General features: G+C 37.1%; 2 protein-coding genes across 2 annotated transcripts; one reads left to right on the top strand and one right to left on the bottom strand.

Annotated features, from left to right (window-relative positions):
- Nucleotides 1–392: 392 nt before the first annotated feature.
- cox6a2 (cytochrome c oxidase subunit 6A2) lies at nt 393–2,560 on the top strand. Its single transcript, NM_001004680.1, has 4 exons — nt 393–474; nt 1,796–1,876; nt 2,049–2,191; nt 2,356–2,560. Exons 2-4 carry the CDS (start codon nt 1,798–1,800, stop codon nt 2,443–2,445), a joined length of 312 nt encoding a protein of 103 aa, NP_001004680.1. The 5' UTR covers nt 393–474; nt 1,796–1,797; the 3' UTR covers nt 2,446–2,560.
- Nucleotides 2,561–3,937: 1,377 nt separating this feature from the next.
- armc5 (armadillo repeat containing 5) lies at nt 3,938–18,622 on the bottom strand. The gene is made up of 7 exons (XM_693324.10): nt 17,676–18,622; nt 17,552–17,582; nt 15,430–15,540; nt 12,833–13,736; nt 10,255–11,075; nt 8,817–8,949; nt 3,938–5,969 (listed from the first exon to the last, which is right to left on the bottom strand). Exons 1-7 carry the CDS (start codon nt 18,081–18,083, stop codon nt 4,721–4,723), a joined length of 3,657 nt encoding a protein of 1,218 aa, XP_698416.5. The 5' UTR covers nt 18,084–18,622; the 3' UTR covers nt 3,938–4,720.
- Between the last annotated feature and the right edge of the window lie 202 nt (nt 18,623–18,824).

The following is an 18,824-nucleotide window of genomic DNA, read 5'->3' on the forward strand; positions in this document are numbered from 1 at the left end:
AGCAAGAGTGAGGTGAGATAAGGTCACTTACGGTCAAAGAGTCACGTACACAAACACGCAGAAACCCAACCCGTCTCTATACCTCCTCTAGCCACCAACTGTCAACTATACAGTTCTGTATTAATAACTAGCCTACTTGTGTTCGTGTTTTCCACATGCTTATTAATTCAGACTTACACAGGTAAGCAGATTTCTACAATAAACTCTGCTTGTATGTCTGTAGCCAGTGGCTTGTACAATGTAAATCCACAGCTCTCCCTCTCTGTCTCTCCATTACAGATCAGTGCATGCACTTGACCAAATATAAACTTGGCAATTGTTGGCAAACTGACAGATTTCAGCAGGGAGGAGTCTCAGGGTTTAGGCCAGGACAGACCAAAGGACAAACAGACAGAGGTGTAGAAAGAGAAACTGACTAATAACTGAGGGACAAAGAACAAAAACATTTGACCGACCCCCTTTTGAAGAGAAAATGTAAGTATCCTTTGCGTTAGACATATAATCTTAGCTGTTTAAAGTGTTAAATATTAACATAAGTGAAGGAGCTTTTCATACTTTTAACAGCAGTAATGCAACATATGACCCACATTGGAAAGCTTGCTTGTCCTTGCGCAGGACATGAGGTTTATTCAGCTTATCAAAAATTATCTCATCTGAATGTACAACAGGGTTTTATTAATGCTAAATGTTTGTAGTTTTAAGGGGTTTAAGATATCAAATAGCATTGAGTGTTGAAGGACAGGAAAAAGCGCAGAGGCTTTTAAAGTGACGAGATAAGCAGCAGGCCACAGCCTGGCTAACACATTTTTAGAGGACTTTTTTTTTTTTTTATTAGATTTAAAAACTGTAACTGTAACTGTATAAGAAGGTGGCTAATAGATGTATTGTTTGGTTTGGTCAGTATCTAGCCTTTTTGTCTTGCTGAACTACTCTTTAGAAACAGTAAATGTACAAATAGATGCAAAACGTTCAACTGCATACATTCTGCCATGCTTCAGTTTTCACCTCATGCTGTTGTCATGTCACGGTTTACTGACATGGTTTACGATTGTGCTAAAACACACCACTGAGACTGAGCTGACATTTTGTGGCTTTGTAAATAAGTGCAAAGCTGTTATATCTGACCTTTGCACAACTTCTCTAGAATTCTCAGTTTTCTTAAATGTATTTTGTGCTGTAAATCAAGAAGTATTTTAGTTTATTCAAGAATACATCACAGTGATAGTAAAGAAAGACAAAGTTTAGAATACAAAATAAATGCTGTTCTTTTTAACTCCCAAATTAATACAAAAAATTCTTTAATATTAAGCAGATTTTGCATTGATAATAATACAAAATGTTTCTCCAGCAGCAAATCAGACTATTAGCATGATTTCCGAAGGATGATCTGAAACTGAAGAATGATGCTAAAATATTAGCTTTCTTACCACAGTAATGAGTAACATAAAATATAGTACAATAGAAAGCAGTCAAATTAATGTGTCTGGAAGGGTGTATAATGCATGAACCATATTTCAGAGTAGTTGGTAGTTCATTTTGGTTTGGTGTTGACCACTGATAATTTAGGGACTAAGCCGAAGGAAAGCGAGTAAGCAGTTGATTAAAAAAACATTATAAAAATATCCAAACAAAAATATATTACATTGTAATAACATTAGCATTTTAGATATTTCAAAATGTCTATCAGATAAATGCAAAAAGATCAATTAAACAGGGCCGAAGTTGTCATAATATTCATTGCAAGCATACATATTACTAATAATCTTAAATCTTGCTCACTGTTTTTTTGCTTTAGAGATGGCGATGTCCCCCACTGCTATAGTGGCCCGCCGGGTTCTGGCTGCTGCATCAGCAGGGAGCCACGAGGGAGGAGGAGGTTTGATATACTTAAATACATTTAATTCTGATCCAAGCACTCCACACAGCAACCTTTAAACAGAAATCAAGTGTCATCGTATTAAACCAAAATGTCAGCAGAATGATTAGTGTGTATTTTGTTATGCTGTATATTTCAAATAATATGCATTAATGATCTGAATCAAAAACAGCAAGGACCTGGAAGATACTGTCCTTCGTGTTAGCCCTTCCCGGTGTGAGTGTCTGCATGGCAAACGTTTACCTGAAGATGCAGGCTCATTCCCATGAACAGCCAGAGTTTGTGCCTTACCCACACCTCCGCATCCGAACCAAGGTGCCATGCTGTTAATATGCAATGGGGATCATTTTAAGTTAAAATGCATTATGCATCAAGTAAACTTCACCCTGAGCCCCATACAAACAAAGAATAAACTAATGTATTTACTTCACATTTAAACAGCCTACCATCATTCTTAAAGCATTCTGTTTGTCTTTCAGCCATGGCCTTGGGGTGATGGGAACCACTCTCTCTTCCACAACCCTCATACAAACGCTCTGCCCACTGGTTATGAAGGCCCTCATCACTGAGCGGGAAGACCTTTCATTCTGAACTGTTTGTCCTCTCAACACTGTTTCCATTCTGCAGTGAACGAGACCAGATGTAAACATTTTTAACAAAAATAAACTATCGATTTTACATGAATTCAGTGTCTGTGCTGTAAAAGTCTAAACATTTAAAGAGTATACAGTTAAGCATTTTAGTTTGGCTAAAGCTGGGGTGTCCAAACTCGGTCCTGGGGGGCTGGTGTCCTGCATATTTTAGTTCCAACCCCAACTGAACACACCTGAACCAGCTATTCAAGCTCTTTCTAGGTATACTAGACACTTTAGGGAGAAGTGTTGAAGAAGTTGGAGCAAAACTATGCAGGACGCTGGCCCTCCAGGACTGAGTTTGCACACCCCTGGTCAAAAAGTTCACCTGGATTGCTGTCAGATTAGTTTCCATTTTAAACGTTTTAGCAATGTTTTTTTTCAATGTTCCAACAAATGAAGCTAGACAGCCAGACAGCATTTCATGACCTCGATAAACACATGTGGCTGTAAAGGTCTAACAGACCACATCATCATAATTACTCGGTAATTACTTTAAGATTGAAGTGACAAATACATTTCTGACACAAAATATAAAGAATAATCAAAATAAATACATTTAATTCAGGTGAGTGTCTTGTAAAGCACATTTATCACAGGAATTTTTGTGATATCAACTTCAAATTAGGATTGGGCGTTGTCAACCAATTTGGCATCCTACAATGTGTAATGTGAAACATCGCAATGGACAATGGCATCATCATCGTAGGCGGCGGTGAATAAATTATTTATAAATAGTTAACTACCTGACCCACATGGTCTTTGTTTCACCCATAACCAAATCAGAAATAAGTTACACACAAATTACCACCTGTCAATCACTTTTTCTGCAGGACTCTGGCATGAATAGGCGGAGTGATCTGTGTTGTTATAATAGCGTCGACATACATGGCTGGTAAAAAAGGTGCACAACCAACAGCAACCAACAGTTTCTACATTTTTTCGCTAAAAACACTAAGTACAAGCGTGAAAGCGAAAGATTGAAAAGGTGTATTGACGCTATGACATGTTACCTGATAGATTCAAAAGACCGAAGAGTCATTAGACAGAGACAAGAATAATTAAATATCACGTTTAACAACTATAGTGAGACGCGATCCAGCCGTAAATCCTTGTTAAATAGTCCAACATTAGGGACATCGTCTATCGACCCTGCTTCAAATTTGGAACAAGACTTGGTTAGACAAAGCAACTTTAAATAGCTTTAAAATAAGTTTTAAAAGTGATAAAGAAAAATAAATGAGTGCATCATTTCCATATTCATCATCTACATTTGTATAACAAGCTTTTTACATCAATTGAGCAATACTCTGCTTTCAAAACCTATTTGAATTACAATGAAATAAACGTTAGGACTGTATTTTTCATATTAATTTTCAAACTTATTAACAATTAATAGGTCAAATGTTTTAGGACAATGCAGACAACATCAACACAGAGCTCATTTATTGAGAATCATCCGACCTCTCCACCTCCCACCGATATTTGGCCATTTCCATGATTAAATATCTCATATGTACAGAAAAAAAAGAGATGGCACTCCAACACACAGACAATCCAGATTTCTATTAACAAATTATACAGTGCCATATACAAAAAGAAAAATATATAGCGAACATAAACAGCTCTTCACCTTTGAAATATTCTTATTCACATAATATATCTTACAAAAATCACATACTATATATATCTGGATGTAGATGCATGTACCCTTTTTTGGCCAAAAAACAAAAATAATTACTAAAAATATCTACAGTTGGTCATTCTACTCATTACACATACACGTCTTGGGGAGAACAAAAATAAAAGTGATCACGAAAATATCAGAATTTAGAACGTTTTAAACATCGTTCAACATAATTCTCCTAACTCAAATAGTTTTCAATTTCATCCAATCCAAAGTAATCCAGTGAAATCCCATTCCGCTTCTGTGTGCATTAAAGCAGTGTTTCCCAACCCTGTTCCTAAAGGCACACCAACAGTACACATTTTTAACATCTTCTTAATCAAACACATCTGTATCAACTCATCAGAAGATTAGAAGAGACTCCAAAACCTGAAATGAGTGGGTCAGATTAGGGAGATATCCAAAATATGTACTGTTGGTGTGCCTCCAGGAACATGGTTGGGAAACATTTCATTAAAGTACGTATTAAATACACCTACAACTGATGACATTCATCAGACTAGATCCACTATTATCATTTGCTCTCTAGCTGAGGGCTGTTTTGACGAGGTTTAAGATGTCCTGCTTCAGCCCTTCTGCACAGTCTGCCTCTTGAGCCAAACGCAGGAAGCATTCAGTGGACAGAGAGGGTTGAAGAGGTGGAAGGCAGACCCCCTGGGGCTGGAGCAGGACTGACAGACAGGCCTGGCCCAGCCGCAGGTAAGAGTAGTGCTGAGAGAACCAGTACACCTGAGGCAGGAGAAACCTCAAACAAAACCCTTCATTGTCCCGGTCTGAACATGATGATGATGATGATGTAGAAGAAGGAAGGACTAGTTTAGAGCATTTAGATTGTTGTTTGAAACACTTTGACGGTTCAGTTTTACTCATTTGCTGCAATCCTTCAGGACCCTTGCTGACAGTACCCGCTTTATCCATTTCACTGGTCATAGTAGTGGTTTTATTCAAAGAGGAAAATGTGGTCAGGCGTCTTACGAATGAGTAAAGAAGGCCAACACACAGATCTTCAGCTGCCTGCTGTAAACCAGGCACTAAAAACCTACAAGCACCAATCATCACTTGGGCCAATGAGGATTTCATAAATTCCCTTTCCGCTGATTGATCCTGTGGTCTTGCAAACCCTGTGGAGACTAGAGAGGACAAAACAAGACAATGTGTATCTTGCTTTGACTTCTCGTGATCTTCATTTCCATCAGTCCAACGACAGCCATGTAGGTAGTGGAGAACTGGTAAGAGCATCCCCTTTTTGACATCTTTGATTTGGATGGGTTCAGCTTTATCTTTCTGAGCCTCACCAAATCCTCCCATCAAGAGTGCTCTGAAATACTCAGACCCAACACCGCTGTCTCCCTCTTCCCCGGTTAAAGCCTCGTGATTGGCTTTGAGAAGGGTCCCATCATCTAGGAGGAAAGTTAGATTATGGGTTGCCTTCTGATAGGGACATGGTTGGTTTTGCTGCAGTTGGGATTTGTTGTGCAAAATTTGAGTCGCCTCCGTGGTGGTCCTGCAATCTGTGCTGCAGTTCTTTCTGTCTTCCTTGAAAGCTGACAGCAGACTGGAGAGGCAGCCAATCAGAAGAGACGCGTAAAGCGACTTACATCTCAAAGAGGACACTTGTTCCTGTGGAGGCAACCAGCCGGCAAGAAACGTCCTGCATTTGTCAGATTGTCCATCTTCATTATCATCAACATCTTCACTGTGATAATCAATCAGTTCGAGAGCTGCTGCCAGCCCACCGCTATCCAGAAGCAGCTTCTTCAAAAGAACTCGGTTGCTGGAGGAGGAAGGAAATGAAAAGGCAGTCAAAACAAGTACATGAGGGTCAAGGATGTGACACTTTAATTACAACTAGGAGTTGATTTTTTTATTGTTTTTTGCACGGTCATTACTGATGCTCAAACCTTAGACAGCAGAATGATAAATGAGATATTTAAAGCTGGTATTATTATCATTACCTGCTATAAATGTAAAAGCTGTTTCAATGCTCCATGTTTGTGTAGGGAAAAGTGAAAAAGGCAGCTAAAGCTACAGAAGTGCAAACTCCACAAACCCATGATTTCCCTAAAATATTGTTTTGTGTGTGTGTGTGTGAAACATGACTCTTTTGTGTGTGAAACATGAAATTGTGATGATTGATAGTGTCATATCTCACCTGTTTTGTATCAGATTCACTTTTTGGACTTGCCTGAACTTGACTCAAAGTGATCCAGTTTATGGAGTGAATAAAATAGATAATTTGGTATTGTTTTCAAAATAATGCATTAGGATTGATCTGTTTTTTAGCTTGGTATAATTACAGCAAGCTCATATACTCATTATAGCCAAATACTGTAACTAAACCACAGTCAACAGAGGCAGCATGTTTTATATTTATGTTTAGAAAGCTGCTCCACAAAATCCACTCTTGAAGTGTTGCCATGTTTGTCACCGGGGGGTTATTATAAACAGAGTTAATTAAGCATCTTTGGGCTTAAGCTTCCTTTTTTTAAAACATCTGGCAACACTGAGTCAAGAGGTTCCTTTAATGAGTCAATAAGTAATTTCTTGCACCATGCATATAGAGGACAGAAATGCATGTTTGAATATGTCACTAACAACTAGCTGTTAAAAAAAAAAAGGATTAAAGACTAAACTGATAACCGAATTGATCTGTAATGACAAGAAAGGGTTGCCACATCTTAAAACTTGATGTTTATGAATTGAGATCTACCTAATTTAGTCAAAAATACCCATTATGAATAATTTGAAAAGTACCATCACGTGTATGAGTAATCGAATAAAGAAATAATGTGATCGTTTTAAATTCTATGATTACACCACATAACTTTTGCATTAACAGCAATTTCACAGGCACAGCATTCACATTCTGATATTTATTCGTATTTATACTCCAATAAACTCATGTGATTATCTTTATATTCCAATTATTATATGAATCGAAGAATGTTCAACTGTTTTATTTTCAGATTTCTTGTGTTCTGATGTTTTTTCCGATTGTTTTTTCTATTACTTGTTCTGTATATAACAAAGGACAGTCATAGAGCGTATTACAACAACTGAGAACTAAATATAAATTAACCCCACAACATACGTTTTTTTTTTTTTTAAGATATTTATAAATTAGAAGTTTTGTGCAGAAATATGTTGTCCCTGGATTTTCTTGTTATCCTACCCCAATAGAAAAGGTGCTCCTCGATAACAGATCGAAATTACTAATAAAGCACTGTTATATATATATATATATATATATATATATATATATATATATATATATCAAAGACTATTGGGTACAGGTTTGTAGGAGATTAAGTCTTATATTTAATACAAGATGCAACTTCGATTCTCTAAATTTTTTGTTAGGTCTTCCTAATAATAATTTGAAGAGTGCAAATAACAGGAAGTTGTTTAACTTTCTTACCTATGCTGCCCGTAAGTGCAGCATAGGTAGGAAAATGGATATCTGATAAACCTCCAACAGTATCAGAATGGCATAAGGTAATATTTGATCTTATGTCATTGGAATATTTTACCCACTGGTCAAGGGGAAAAAGTGATGCTTTTTATTAGATCTGGACTCTCCTTGAATATGTAGGTCCCAGGATTTTAGGTGCATTTTTGCAAAACCTTAGATCACCATAAACCTTGGTTTATTTATGTATGCTTTTATTATTTTTATTATCTTCATTATGTGCTGTGATGTTGAGAAACTTGTTGGTTGTAAACTATGGTCATTGTTCTGTTTTTTTTTTTGTTTTGTTAAAATAAAGGGGAAAAAAAGCGTTTCGCTACAAGTTGTACTTTGCATGATGTCTGTATATGACAAAAAAAAAATTGAATTAAAAAGTCCTGCAGATAAAACTACTTGAATATGAAATAAAATTTAAATGAACAACATGACAAAAAGGAGCGATTTGTAAAAGACTCAACTTTTTTCTCTTTTCACTATGGTTCCATCTAAAAAATGCAAATTAACTTTGTGCAAAACTTTAATATCGCATAAAAGACGTGTGAATAAAGCAGTGCTTCCACCCAGTGAGTCAAAGAGAACAAAATAGTCAATTCCTGACGAACTGGCGCCAAATATCAAGAGTAAAAACTGAATTTACTGAGGTAGGAAAAGCTGCGTGATTCTTTTTCTATATTTAATAAATGACTTCAGAAGGTGATACGGACACGAAATGAACGTGTTGTGCCATTTGAAAACATGAGACGCGGAGGACAGACACTCTTGATGGCCTTTTAGAATGACCGAATGAACATTCCAGATGTTTTACAATGTGCTCAGCCTGCTGATTTGTCCATTCACACACATTTTTATCATCACATGATCTCTTTTAACAAAATCAAATGACTTTAATGAGCATGCTGGAATTTGTTAAGTGTTTCGATCATAGGTTATGTGAATCTTTTCTTATTGAAAAAAAGTTGATCCTACTGAGTTATGTGCATATGTTTTTTTTTTTTGCACATCTTCAAAATTTAAGCGCATCTTGGCATTCCCATCACGTTTTTTATGCCCATAAAATGCACATAAAAATAGGTTAATGGAAACGTAGCTACTGATGCATAAATGCTACGTTAAAAAAGTATTCCAATATAAAGGTTCAAAAACTAATCATACCTGTTAACCAGTGGCAGGGAAAGCACACAGTACAGTTTGTCAGATTCAGATCCTGACAGCATGATGTGTGTAAGAACTCCAGTGCCAAAACCAGACTCACTCTGAACCCTCAGATTACTAAGCAGACCCAAACCTGAGGAGCCAGAGAAAAATGTTAGCTTTAAATAAACAACAAACATATTTATTATGGCTGTAACAATACACTCAAGTCCCGATGCGATACTAATCTCATGATAAGTATAATGATACTGTATACGATAAAAAAATGTTTACTGCTATTATTATTATTATCATCATTATATCCCAACATTCATTCATTCATTCATTTCCTTTTCGCCTTAATCCCTTTATTATTCCGCGGTCGCCACAGCAGAATGAACCGCCAACTTATCCAGCACGTTTTACGCAGCGGATGCCCTTCCAGCTGCAACCCATCTCTGGGAAACATCCACACACATTCATTCACACTCATACACTACGGACAATTTAGCCTACGCAATTCACCTGTACCACATGTCTTTGCACTGTTGGGGAACCCGGAGCACCCGGAGGAAACCCACGCGAACGCAGGAAGAAAATGCTAACTCCACACAGAAGCACTACCTACTGCGCCACTGCGTCGCTTGCCTATATATCCCAACATATGGGAAACAAACAATAATAGTATAATATGCAAAACAGAATTGTGCCGTTTTGGCTAATTTTAAATTAGTAGTTTGATTGTACAGCAAATGCCCTGTTTTTAGCATGGACTTGAATAGACTTTAAATTTGTCCTGGTCCTCAATGCTACATCCGAATAAAACTATTCTGAAGAATATTTATGCTAGATATGCTTGCATTTCATCTCTGACATTGACACATATTTAATTAGCAATTTTCAATACTATGATGTATTGTTACATCCCTATGGGGTATATGCCGAAGCATGCTAATAGGACTTTTAATTTGCCAGTAACCTGGGTTAGGCGCTTCCGGCGAATTGAATGCCAATGCAAAATCCAGTGCGTTTAATGTCTGTTTTCTTTCAAAATCAGCGATCTCCACTAGCTGAGTGATATCCGATTTAAAGTGAGTCTCGGATTGTACAAAAAGCACTGCATTAAATTACATTTCCCCCGCCATATCTTTATAATATGAGCAACTATTTTACCCCAGTATATTCAATGGAGCTTCTGCGTTAGCCTGCCAATTTTGACGGGCGCGTGCGAGTAAACAGCTTTTTGTCTCGTTTTACGCTTGAGCAACCAAATAAATGCTAAAGTTTATTTAACTGAATGTATTTTAATGACATTACAACATCGATGCTGTATGAGGAACCGTATAAAATGGAAAAAAGTTCACAATAACAGGTCACCGGAAGTGTATCAGCATGGGAACAGCTCTAGCTCGGCATATACCCTATTATTTATATCCCAATGAATACTAAAGTCACAAACCTAGCTGCGTGATTTTCCCTTTGACTTTTTCAGACTGTCTGTCTGTTCCTCCAGCCTCGTCTCCTCTCACACACAGTTTCTGTCGGATCAGAGCCACGGCTCCAGTTCTGACCAGAGCCTGCAAGCAGTTTGGGTTACAGCTGAGCCTCCCGAGCATCCGAAAGCACCGGCCACTGGGGTCATGGTGCTGGGTGAGGTAGTACAAGAGCCCGGAGAAAACGCTGGTGTTGATGAGCGCTGTGCTGGGGTCTGGGGCATGAGAGAAGCGGGACAGCAGCAGGAGAATGGGGGATTCTGGGGCCCAGACTTCAGGGTGATACGGGTGATTATAGATTGGGGGTTTTGACATCATGGGTGGGGTTTCTATGGAGACCACAGTAGACCAGGAGGATGATGATGAAAATGAAGAGAATGATGTATAGGAGGATGAAGATGAGGATGAAGCTGCACGGAGCCTCTTTCTGGGGGGAGAGGATATTTGGGGGGGAGATGAGGGGGTGGTGGAGGGTTTGGTCACTGATGACGGTTGCTCATTTTGAGGGGTGGAGGTGCAGGAGGGCTGTGTGGAGGAAGGCGACCCTGGTATGTTTCGAGGAGATACTGGAGCGGATGAGGAGGCAGGACGGGTGAGTTTGGAGCGAGATGAGGGAGAGAAGTGTGGTGGGCGTAAAGTTGGGGTGAGGGAGAGGTCAGGGCAGTGTGTGAGCAGTGGTGATGATGAGACGGAGGACTGAGGGCTGCCACCAAACACATCAGGTCCGCTCGGGCATTCAGTCAGCTCACCCTCAGACGAGATCAGACCCTCCGACACCAGCCAAGACCTGGAGGCACGAAAACACACACATGAAAATGAGCAACAAACAAACAAAGCAAGCAAACATGTCACTGAAGATGGCCAAGTGTGAAGATGTATATTAGGGTGCTTTCACACCTGTAGCCTGATTATTATTTTCCAAAACATGGATTAAAAATGTTATAATGTTGCACTTTGTTCTTGGTGCAGTTTGCTTTTACACGGCAAAGTTTCTAAACGGACCAAAATAGCTAAAGTCACGTGTGAGTAAACTCTCATCAAACTGAGTTTTGGGGTCCCGTTCAGCTATCATGCGTCCACATTTTAATTTATGGTTTTTATTTGTTTTTTTTATAAGGAAAAAAGCTGCTCTTTAATTTTGAACGGTGACACCCACAGACATCATCACCAAATACAAATCAGAGAGGTGAGACTTTCTCAAACAGAGCCATTGGCTAGATGTATATTCATATATATATATATATATATATATATATATATATATATATATATATATATATATATATATATATATATATATATATATATATATATATATTATAAAGAGAAATAACAGTTCAACAAAGACTGCAGTTCGAATATCCATAACGAATAACATCCCACCCTACTAATAATTCTCTCTTCATATGGCCGTATATATGCCTATTACATAACCATAATACACTGTGATATAGCCTGGTTCGTTAGATTGTTTTGCATTCTCACTACACTCGATCCGCTCCAGAGTTCCTTTCAATCAAGCCGAGACCACTTCATTTAGGCGATCTCGGACCGATTGTTTAGACACAGATCCAAATGCAATTGCTGGATTCACATATGCCAAAAGAACCACGCTAACTGGCGAAACGTGCCAGGTTCTGTAACAAAAGTCTAGGTATGAAAGCACCCTAAGACAAGTTTCCAATTGCAAAATGACAAATGTTTTCGTTTTTACCTTTTAATGAGGACGGTTAAATAATTTGAAACTAAAAAGTAAACTTGAAAAGTTATCAAGTAAACAACTGGCACTCCCATTTAGGGGAGTTTATGTTTTTTTCTTTTTTTTTTAAAATCATTTTTATTATTTGTTTTTATTTGTATTTTACCTGTTTCTTTTATTCTTGTTAATGTAAAGCACTTTGAATTGCCGCTGTGTATGAAATGTGCTATACAAATAAACTTGCCTTGCCTTGCCTAAATAGTAAATTATGAACAAAATAATACATAAAAATGTCTGAATATCTGGTTTAATTTTAACTAATAAATTATTTTAATTGTACATTATTTAACTGACACATTTGTTTCATTTATTTTGTATTAATAATTTATTTATTATTATTTGTTATTACTGGACAAAATCAAGTTATACAAAATTCTTTTTAAATTAATAAATAAAAGAAGAACTGTTTAAACTTCGATTAATACACTGAAATAAAAATATTAAAAGAACACTGCAAATGATACAGTTCTGTAGTTAGGGTGCAATATATTAACAATCCGACTAATAATGTTTTCAGAAAAAAAGGTCTTGAATCTAAAAAGTATTGTTAGGTGCGTTAATGTTTAGATCTAGTAGTAGAACATATTTCTTACATTTAAATTAAAATACTTTAAAAGAGAGATAGCTATTACTGAAAAAAAAATCTCAAATCTTAAACTATCTATATGGAATTACTGAAAAGTGCTGTTAGACTAAAATTCATCAAAATGTCAAATCTGATCAAAAAATAAATAAAAAAAATTCAAAAAAATCATCATAATTCATTTATTCTATGATGGGCTGACCTGAGGCTGAGGAAGCTGGAGGATCCTGCCGTCTGGTCTTTACTCACATCCTCCCTCTTGTTTCCTTCAAGTGCGGAGAAGTCAAAAGAATTAAAGCAGGAGCTCATGAGTTCAGAGCATGGAGAACTAGAAGCCAGGCTGGCATCCATCTTCCCAGTGTTTGGTTCTTCTCCTTGAGCAAGTTCCACTAAACGCTTGATGAGCAGCGGCACCAGCCCGAGCTCCTGCAGCTGCTCGAGAGCCGATTCATCATAAACGAAGTCCACACAAGCTAGAAATGCAAAGCGCGTGAGCGGATGGTTTTGATGAGCCGACAGAAAACTGATGAGCACCTCTAATCCTCCGCTCTCTTTTACTTTAGCCCTGTTCACAGCTTCCCTGCAGCACAAACACAAGGCCTTAAAAAACACACTCGACCTCAGAGGGTCCTTCTTCACCTCCTCTGCAAACTTCTGAATGACTCCCAACGAACCCACAAGAGGCCTCAGGCTGCCTTGAGAGCACATATTAGCCAAAGTCTTCAACGCCAGCTCTTCCAAAGGCCGACCGTCTTCTCCCGAAGCCAGAACCCCGAGCTGAGTCAAAGCCCCAGAGCGGGACATCTCTCTGGCACACTCCGCACTGCAGCCTCTGGTGAGCTCATGAAGGGCGCGCAGAGACGCCCGTTGCAGACCTGCGGGGTATTCTGGAGAAATGAACTGAGCAAGTGCAGGAAGAGCTCCTTGGGAAAGCAGCAGGAGGCGGTTGGCAGGGGTGTCGGAGAGGTAGACAAGAGCCCGGGCGGCAGATTGGACACACTCTACTTTGGGTGCGCAGAGTTCAGAGGCTGGAGTCACTGAAGAGGGAGAGGATGGAGGAGGAGGAGGAGAGACAGAGAGGCAGAGCAGGAGAAGAGGAACACCACCTGCAGGATAGAGAGACAAATATGATGAGTCTGTGACTCAAAGTGTAATCTATATCATGGAAAAAGACATATTTAAAAAAAAAAATTATTCAGTTTTAATATAATTTATAATCAGGGTTTACTTCCAAATATTACTTACTTAAATATTCACTTACTTAAAGGCTGAAATGTACATCGATTGAATGCAAAACAGGCTGCTGTGGTACTTATTTATACAATTATATAAAAAAATGAATGCTAAAATAATACTAATTTTTATATGGTTTTAGCTTGAACATAATTTTGCATGATTTTAATTGCCACTATGAGAAGAATGAAGAATTCATTACTTAGTGTTTGTGTGGCTGCAAATTGCTCCCTTATTCAATAGTAGTTTAACAAACATAACTACTTTGATGTTCTACACTTTGTAATACCTAGTATTTAAACTGGTTACTTTGAAGCCTAAGCTCTTTTATATTTTTTAATTTATACTATACTGGCACGTTAGCCTTGAGGTCTGGCGACTGTCAGATGATGATTGTGAAATACAATGGAGCTGAAATGGCCTAACCATAATGTCTGTCAAAAAAGATAAGAGTTGAGCATAAAAAATAAGAGCTGCGTCCCAAATGGCACACTATACACTTATGCACTATGTACTTATGCACTTACACAATCAACAGCATAGTATATGTTTGTAGTGTCAACCCAAATGCACTGTTTTTTTTTACTAAACATAAACTCAAATAATTTCCCTGATGACGTATGCCAAATTAGTGAAATGAATAACCAAAATAGCTGCCATGAGTATAAGCGCATTCACCATCTAGAGACGGTATATTCACTCTCTAAGGAGAATTTTGCTTCTACAATACAAAATAAGTAATTCAACAACAGTGCTTGATAGCTCCGCCCCTTCCGCTACATGAGCAAAGCTGCGGCTGTTGAGTGTGAAGTCTCCAACATTCCAAATTTAATTTAAAGGTTGAATAAGTGCATCATCCAGGTATTTAAAAGTACAATTTTTAGAGTTTTCAGTGTAAACACAATACTTACACTACTAGTGCATAAGTATGCAATTCAGAACGCACCTAGAGTATAAGAAAAATTACATTTTGATAATTGTAAACTACAATTAAAAGTGACAAACAAAACCCCCTGATATTCAGTGACTAGGCAAAATATCCTTGACTTTTAATTTCTGAAATAGAACTTTTAAAAATGTCATGATATTTCAGAAATTCCATGACCAGTGGGAAGCCTGTATAATATTTAACCAGGTTATAAGATGGTTTTGGATGGTTTTATAGAGTTAATTTTAAAACTGTGAAAAAACAACATGTTAAAATGGTAAGTAAATGTTTTGAGTTTATTAGCAACATTTTAATTACACAAAATAACTAAATACAACTTCCTGCCAATTAATTATAATTCATTTTACACTCTGAATTTTCTCTAAATAGAAGACTTCTTATCCACATTTTGCTTCTCAAATACATGAATCTGGATTTAAAAACTTACACTACTTATTTGTACTTTAAGCCAAGACAAAAACAATTAAGGAAGGAAATATCTTTTGCAACAGATAATGCCACAAGTTTCTGAATTTAGGATTTTGTGCTCTAATTTAAGACTTTATGGCATTTATTTGTAGGGGGTTAATTTAGACTTATAAGAGCCGCAGAATCCCTGCATAAATTCAGGCACTGACCTGCAGAGTGGACCTCAGAAGAGCCCTCTGGGTCCATGGCGAGATTCCCCAGAGCTCGTGCTGCTCGATTCTGTACAGTCTCCACAGAGACATTTCTTTTGAGGACATCCACTACAAAGACAAGATCACAGCATGAGCAGGCTACAAACAATAAAAAGCCATTTTGGATAGAATTAGCTATATCTAATGTTAACAATGACAGTGATGTGCAGAAATAAAGTAACTTCAAGTTGCACAACATGTGAGAGGCAGTGAACACTGGCAACACAGTGGTAATGAGTCCAGAAAAATTATTATAAAGAGAAAAGCTTAAGTTCTAGTGCAATTTATAAACTCTCTTAGAGCTAAGTATTCAAAATAGTGCAGTGACATAGACGACAAAGAATAACCCGTATTATATTATATTCCCCTATGAATGTTTTAGTGAACATGTCTTAAAATAATACTTCATTATTCGTGTGACAACCATGTTTAATGACTTTGACCCTTACCCTGGTGAACCTTTTGTGCAAAGTACAAGATCCACAGATTTTAAATATTAACCACAGATTTTAATCAATTTATTGATCAGGAAACCTTAATTTTAAGTTGGCCAGAAACAAAACATACAATCCCCCTTTCTTCCCCATTGACATGTATATCCAAATGACCATTTGAACAAAAAACTTAACTGAAGAAAACTACATTTTTAAGGGATAGTTCACCCATACATTTAAATGACTTCACTATTTACTTTGTGGTTAAAATCTTGAGTTTCTTAAATATGTTCAATTCAATTTATCTTTATTTCTATAGCACTTTTACTATGTAGATTGTGTCAAAGCAGCTTTACAGAGAAGTTCTAGTAAATTGAAACTGTGTCAGTCCAGTTTTCAGAGTTGAAATAAATAAATAAATAAATAAATAAATAAATAAATAAATAAACATGTGCTTCTTACTTCTGTTGAACACAAAAAAGAAGAGACTTTGAAGAATGCATGGACTTCCATAGCAATTTCTCTTACCATGAAAACAATCCAGAATTTTTGTAGGTTTCATCAAGTCAAATTTAAGACTTTTTTAAAAACCCTTTTAAGAATATTATGAATGAAATTTTAGACTTATACAGGGCTAAACACTAATGATTATTTCTAATGGCTGAGTTGGGCCATGGATTTTTTTTCTTGCTAGTTGTTACAAAAAACAAAAAAAAAAATGTAAAAAAATTTAAAATAAATAAATAAATAAATAATAATAATTTATATATATATATATATATATATATATATATATATATATATATATGTTTAATTATAACTTATCGACATACTTTAAGGTGCCAAAACAAGAGAACTCTAGTTGTATACACAATTTTCAACATAATATTTATTTTTTATGACACATTTAACATTGCTAAGAGTATATTTATTGTGGAGGCAATTATATAAATAATCTCTCTCTCTCTCTCTCTCTCTCTCTCTCTCTCTCTCTCTCTCTCTCTCTCTCTCTCTCTCTCTCTCTCTCTCTCTCTATATATATATATATATATATATATATATATATATATATTGTTGGCTTTTAGTCCAAATTGATCGAGTATAACGTCTACTCAACCTAATGCATTTCTGTTATAAAACCTTAAGTTTCATGCCCATTTATGTGCATTGTGTCTACTAACCTTTTACTTCTGTAAATAGTTTTTGTATGAATGGAAGATAACATAAAGGAATATTTTGCTCGGTTATCATCACAACGAAAAGTGCAATTGTTTTTAGTTTCTTTCCCTGTTTTTATCAAGATAGATTGTTGGTGATTGGGTGGATGTGGGCCTGAATGGGTAGCTTTAATTGGACAAAAGAAAATTAAGATCCGTTTAAAATTATTTAAGACCTACAACACAATATTTCTGTAAATTTGAGACTTTTTAAAGCCTAAAACATTTGTTTTTGAAAATTAGGACATTTTAAAACTTTCTAAGACCCCGCAGATACCCTGTACTGAGTACCATCAACCAGCATTTCTGAAAATAGCTTTTGTTCATAAAAGAAAGAATAAGTTTTTAAAAAGTGAAGTGTGAGTAAATGATGACAGATAACTCATTTTTGTGTAAACTATCCCTTTCAGAAGCCTTTGCATGACTTACCAACAACAGATACGCCATCCAGCTTTCTTACCTATGTAGGAAAAGAATAATAAAAACACTATATCAGTTACAAAACATTACACAAACTGCATAATAAATATTACTATAATGAATATTTCCTCACTTGTAGTCTGGTCCCCTTTTCAGTGCAGCAGTTGGCCAAGATGCTCAGTGCCAGGTCCACAAACTTCCTGGAGCTTTCTGGTCGCCTGAGGAGATCGAGCAAAGGAGGGATTCCTCCCCGTGACTGGTAGCGTGCGATCCTGCTGCCTCCTCCCTTGATGTGCTGTGTCCGAATGGCCACCAGTGCCCTCCACTGACCAGCTTTGAGTCTCTTGTCTGCATCCCTGGCTTTATCTCCTCCTGCGGCACCCTTGTTGTCAGCTCCTGTCAGTCCACTGTCTGCTAATAGACTTGATTTGGAAAGCTGAGCCAAACACCAGGTCAGAGAGGATTCTGGGAGAGTGGTGGACGCCTCTGAGGCGCAGTGTGAACTTTTTAAATTTAGTTTAAGTCCTTGTTCTAAAGACATGATGACACAGAAGCACCTCCCCCACCACCTCCTCTGTTCTTATAAGTCAAGTTAATTTGTTTATTTTCACAATTTTTCACAATAAGTATAACAATATCCCAGTGGCTTTAAGTTAAGTGCTATACCATTTAGCATATCAAGAATTAAAAAAAGCAAAAATAAATAAATAAAACAACACAAGAACTAACATAAAACACTCCTATGACTGACACATCAACAGAAAAACAAGCAATTGAAAAACTGCAACTACCATGTTCACCGATTCAACGCAAGCTCAGAGCAGTGGCTTCTGGGAAATGAAGTCTTTCAGCGGTGCGATCAATTTTCATTACGGCCTACAGCGCCAGGTAGGCCACGACAAATTAAAACATTGACAATTCTGCCTGAGAGTACGCTATTTGGGTGTATTTGGATGTTTCGACGAAGAGTGAGAAGGCTTCGTTAACTTTTCATCTTACTCACGTCCAATTTCCTACGCGCTTCTAAGCGCAATCGCCTCAGATTTGCACTGGCGCCATCTTTACTAGAGCGACAAACAGGAGGGTTTTCAGAAAGGGAGGGGCTTGAGCTGAATCGGCCTCTTTAAAGCATATGGTACATGTAGTTTTACGACAGCTCAAATGATGTCGTTATATAATATTTGACATAGTGGAAGAATAAAACTTTATATATTCATGAAGGAAGGCTTTTAGTTTATGATAAAGAAGAAATTCGCCCATCGTTTTGTCTTTCTGCCTTGCG

This window comes from Danio rerio, chromosome 3, assembly GCF_049306965.1.
Source record: "Danio rerio strain Tuebingen ecotype United States chromosome 3, GRCz12tu, whole genome shotgun sequence".
Lineage (NCBI taxonomy): Eukaryota > Metazoa > Chordata > Actinopteri > Cypriniformes > Danionidae > Danio > Danio rerio.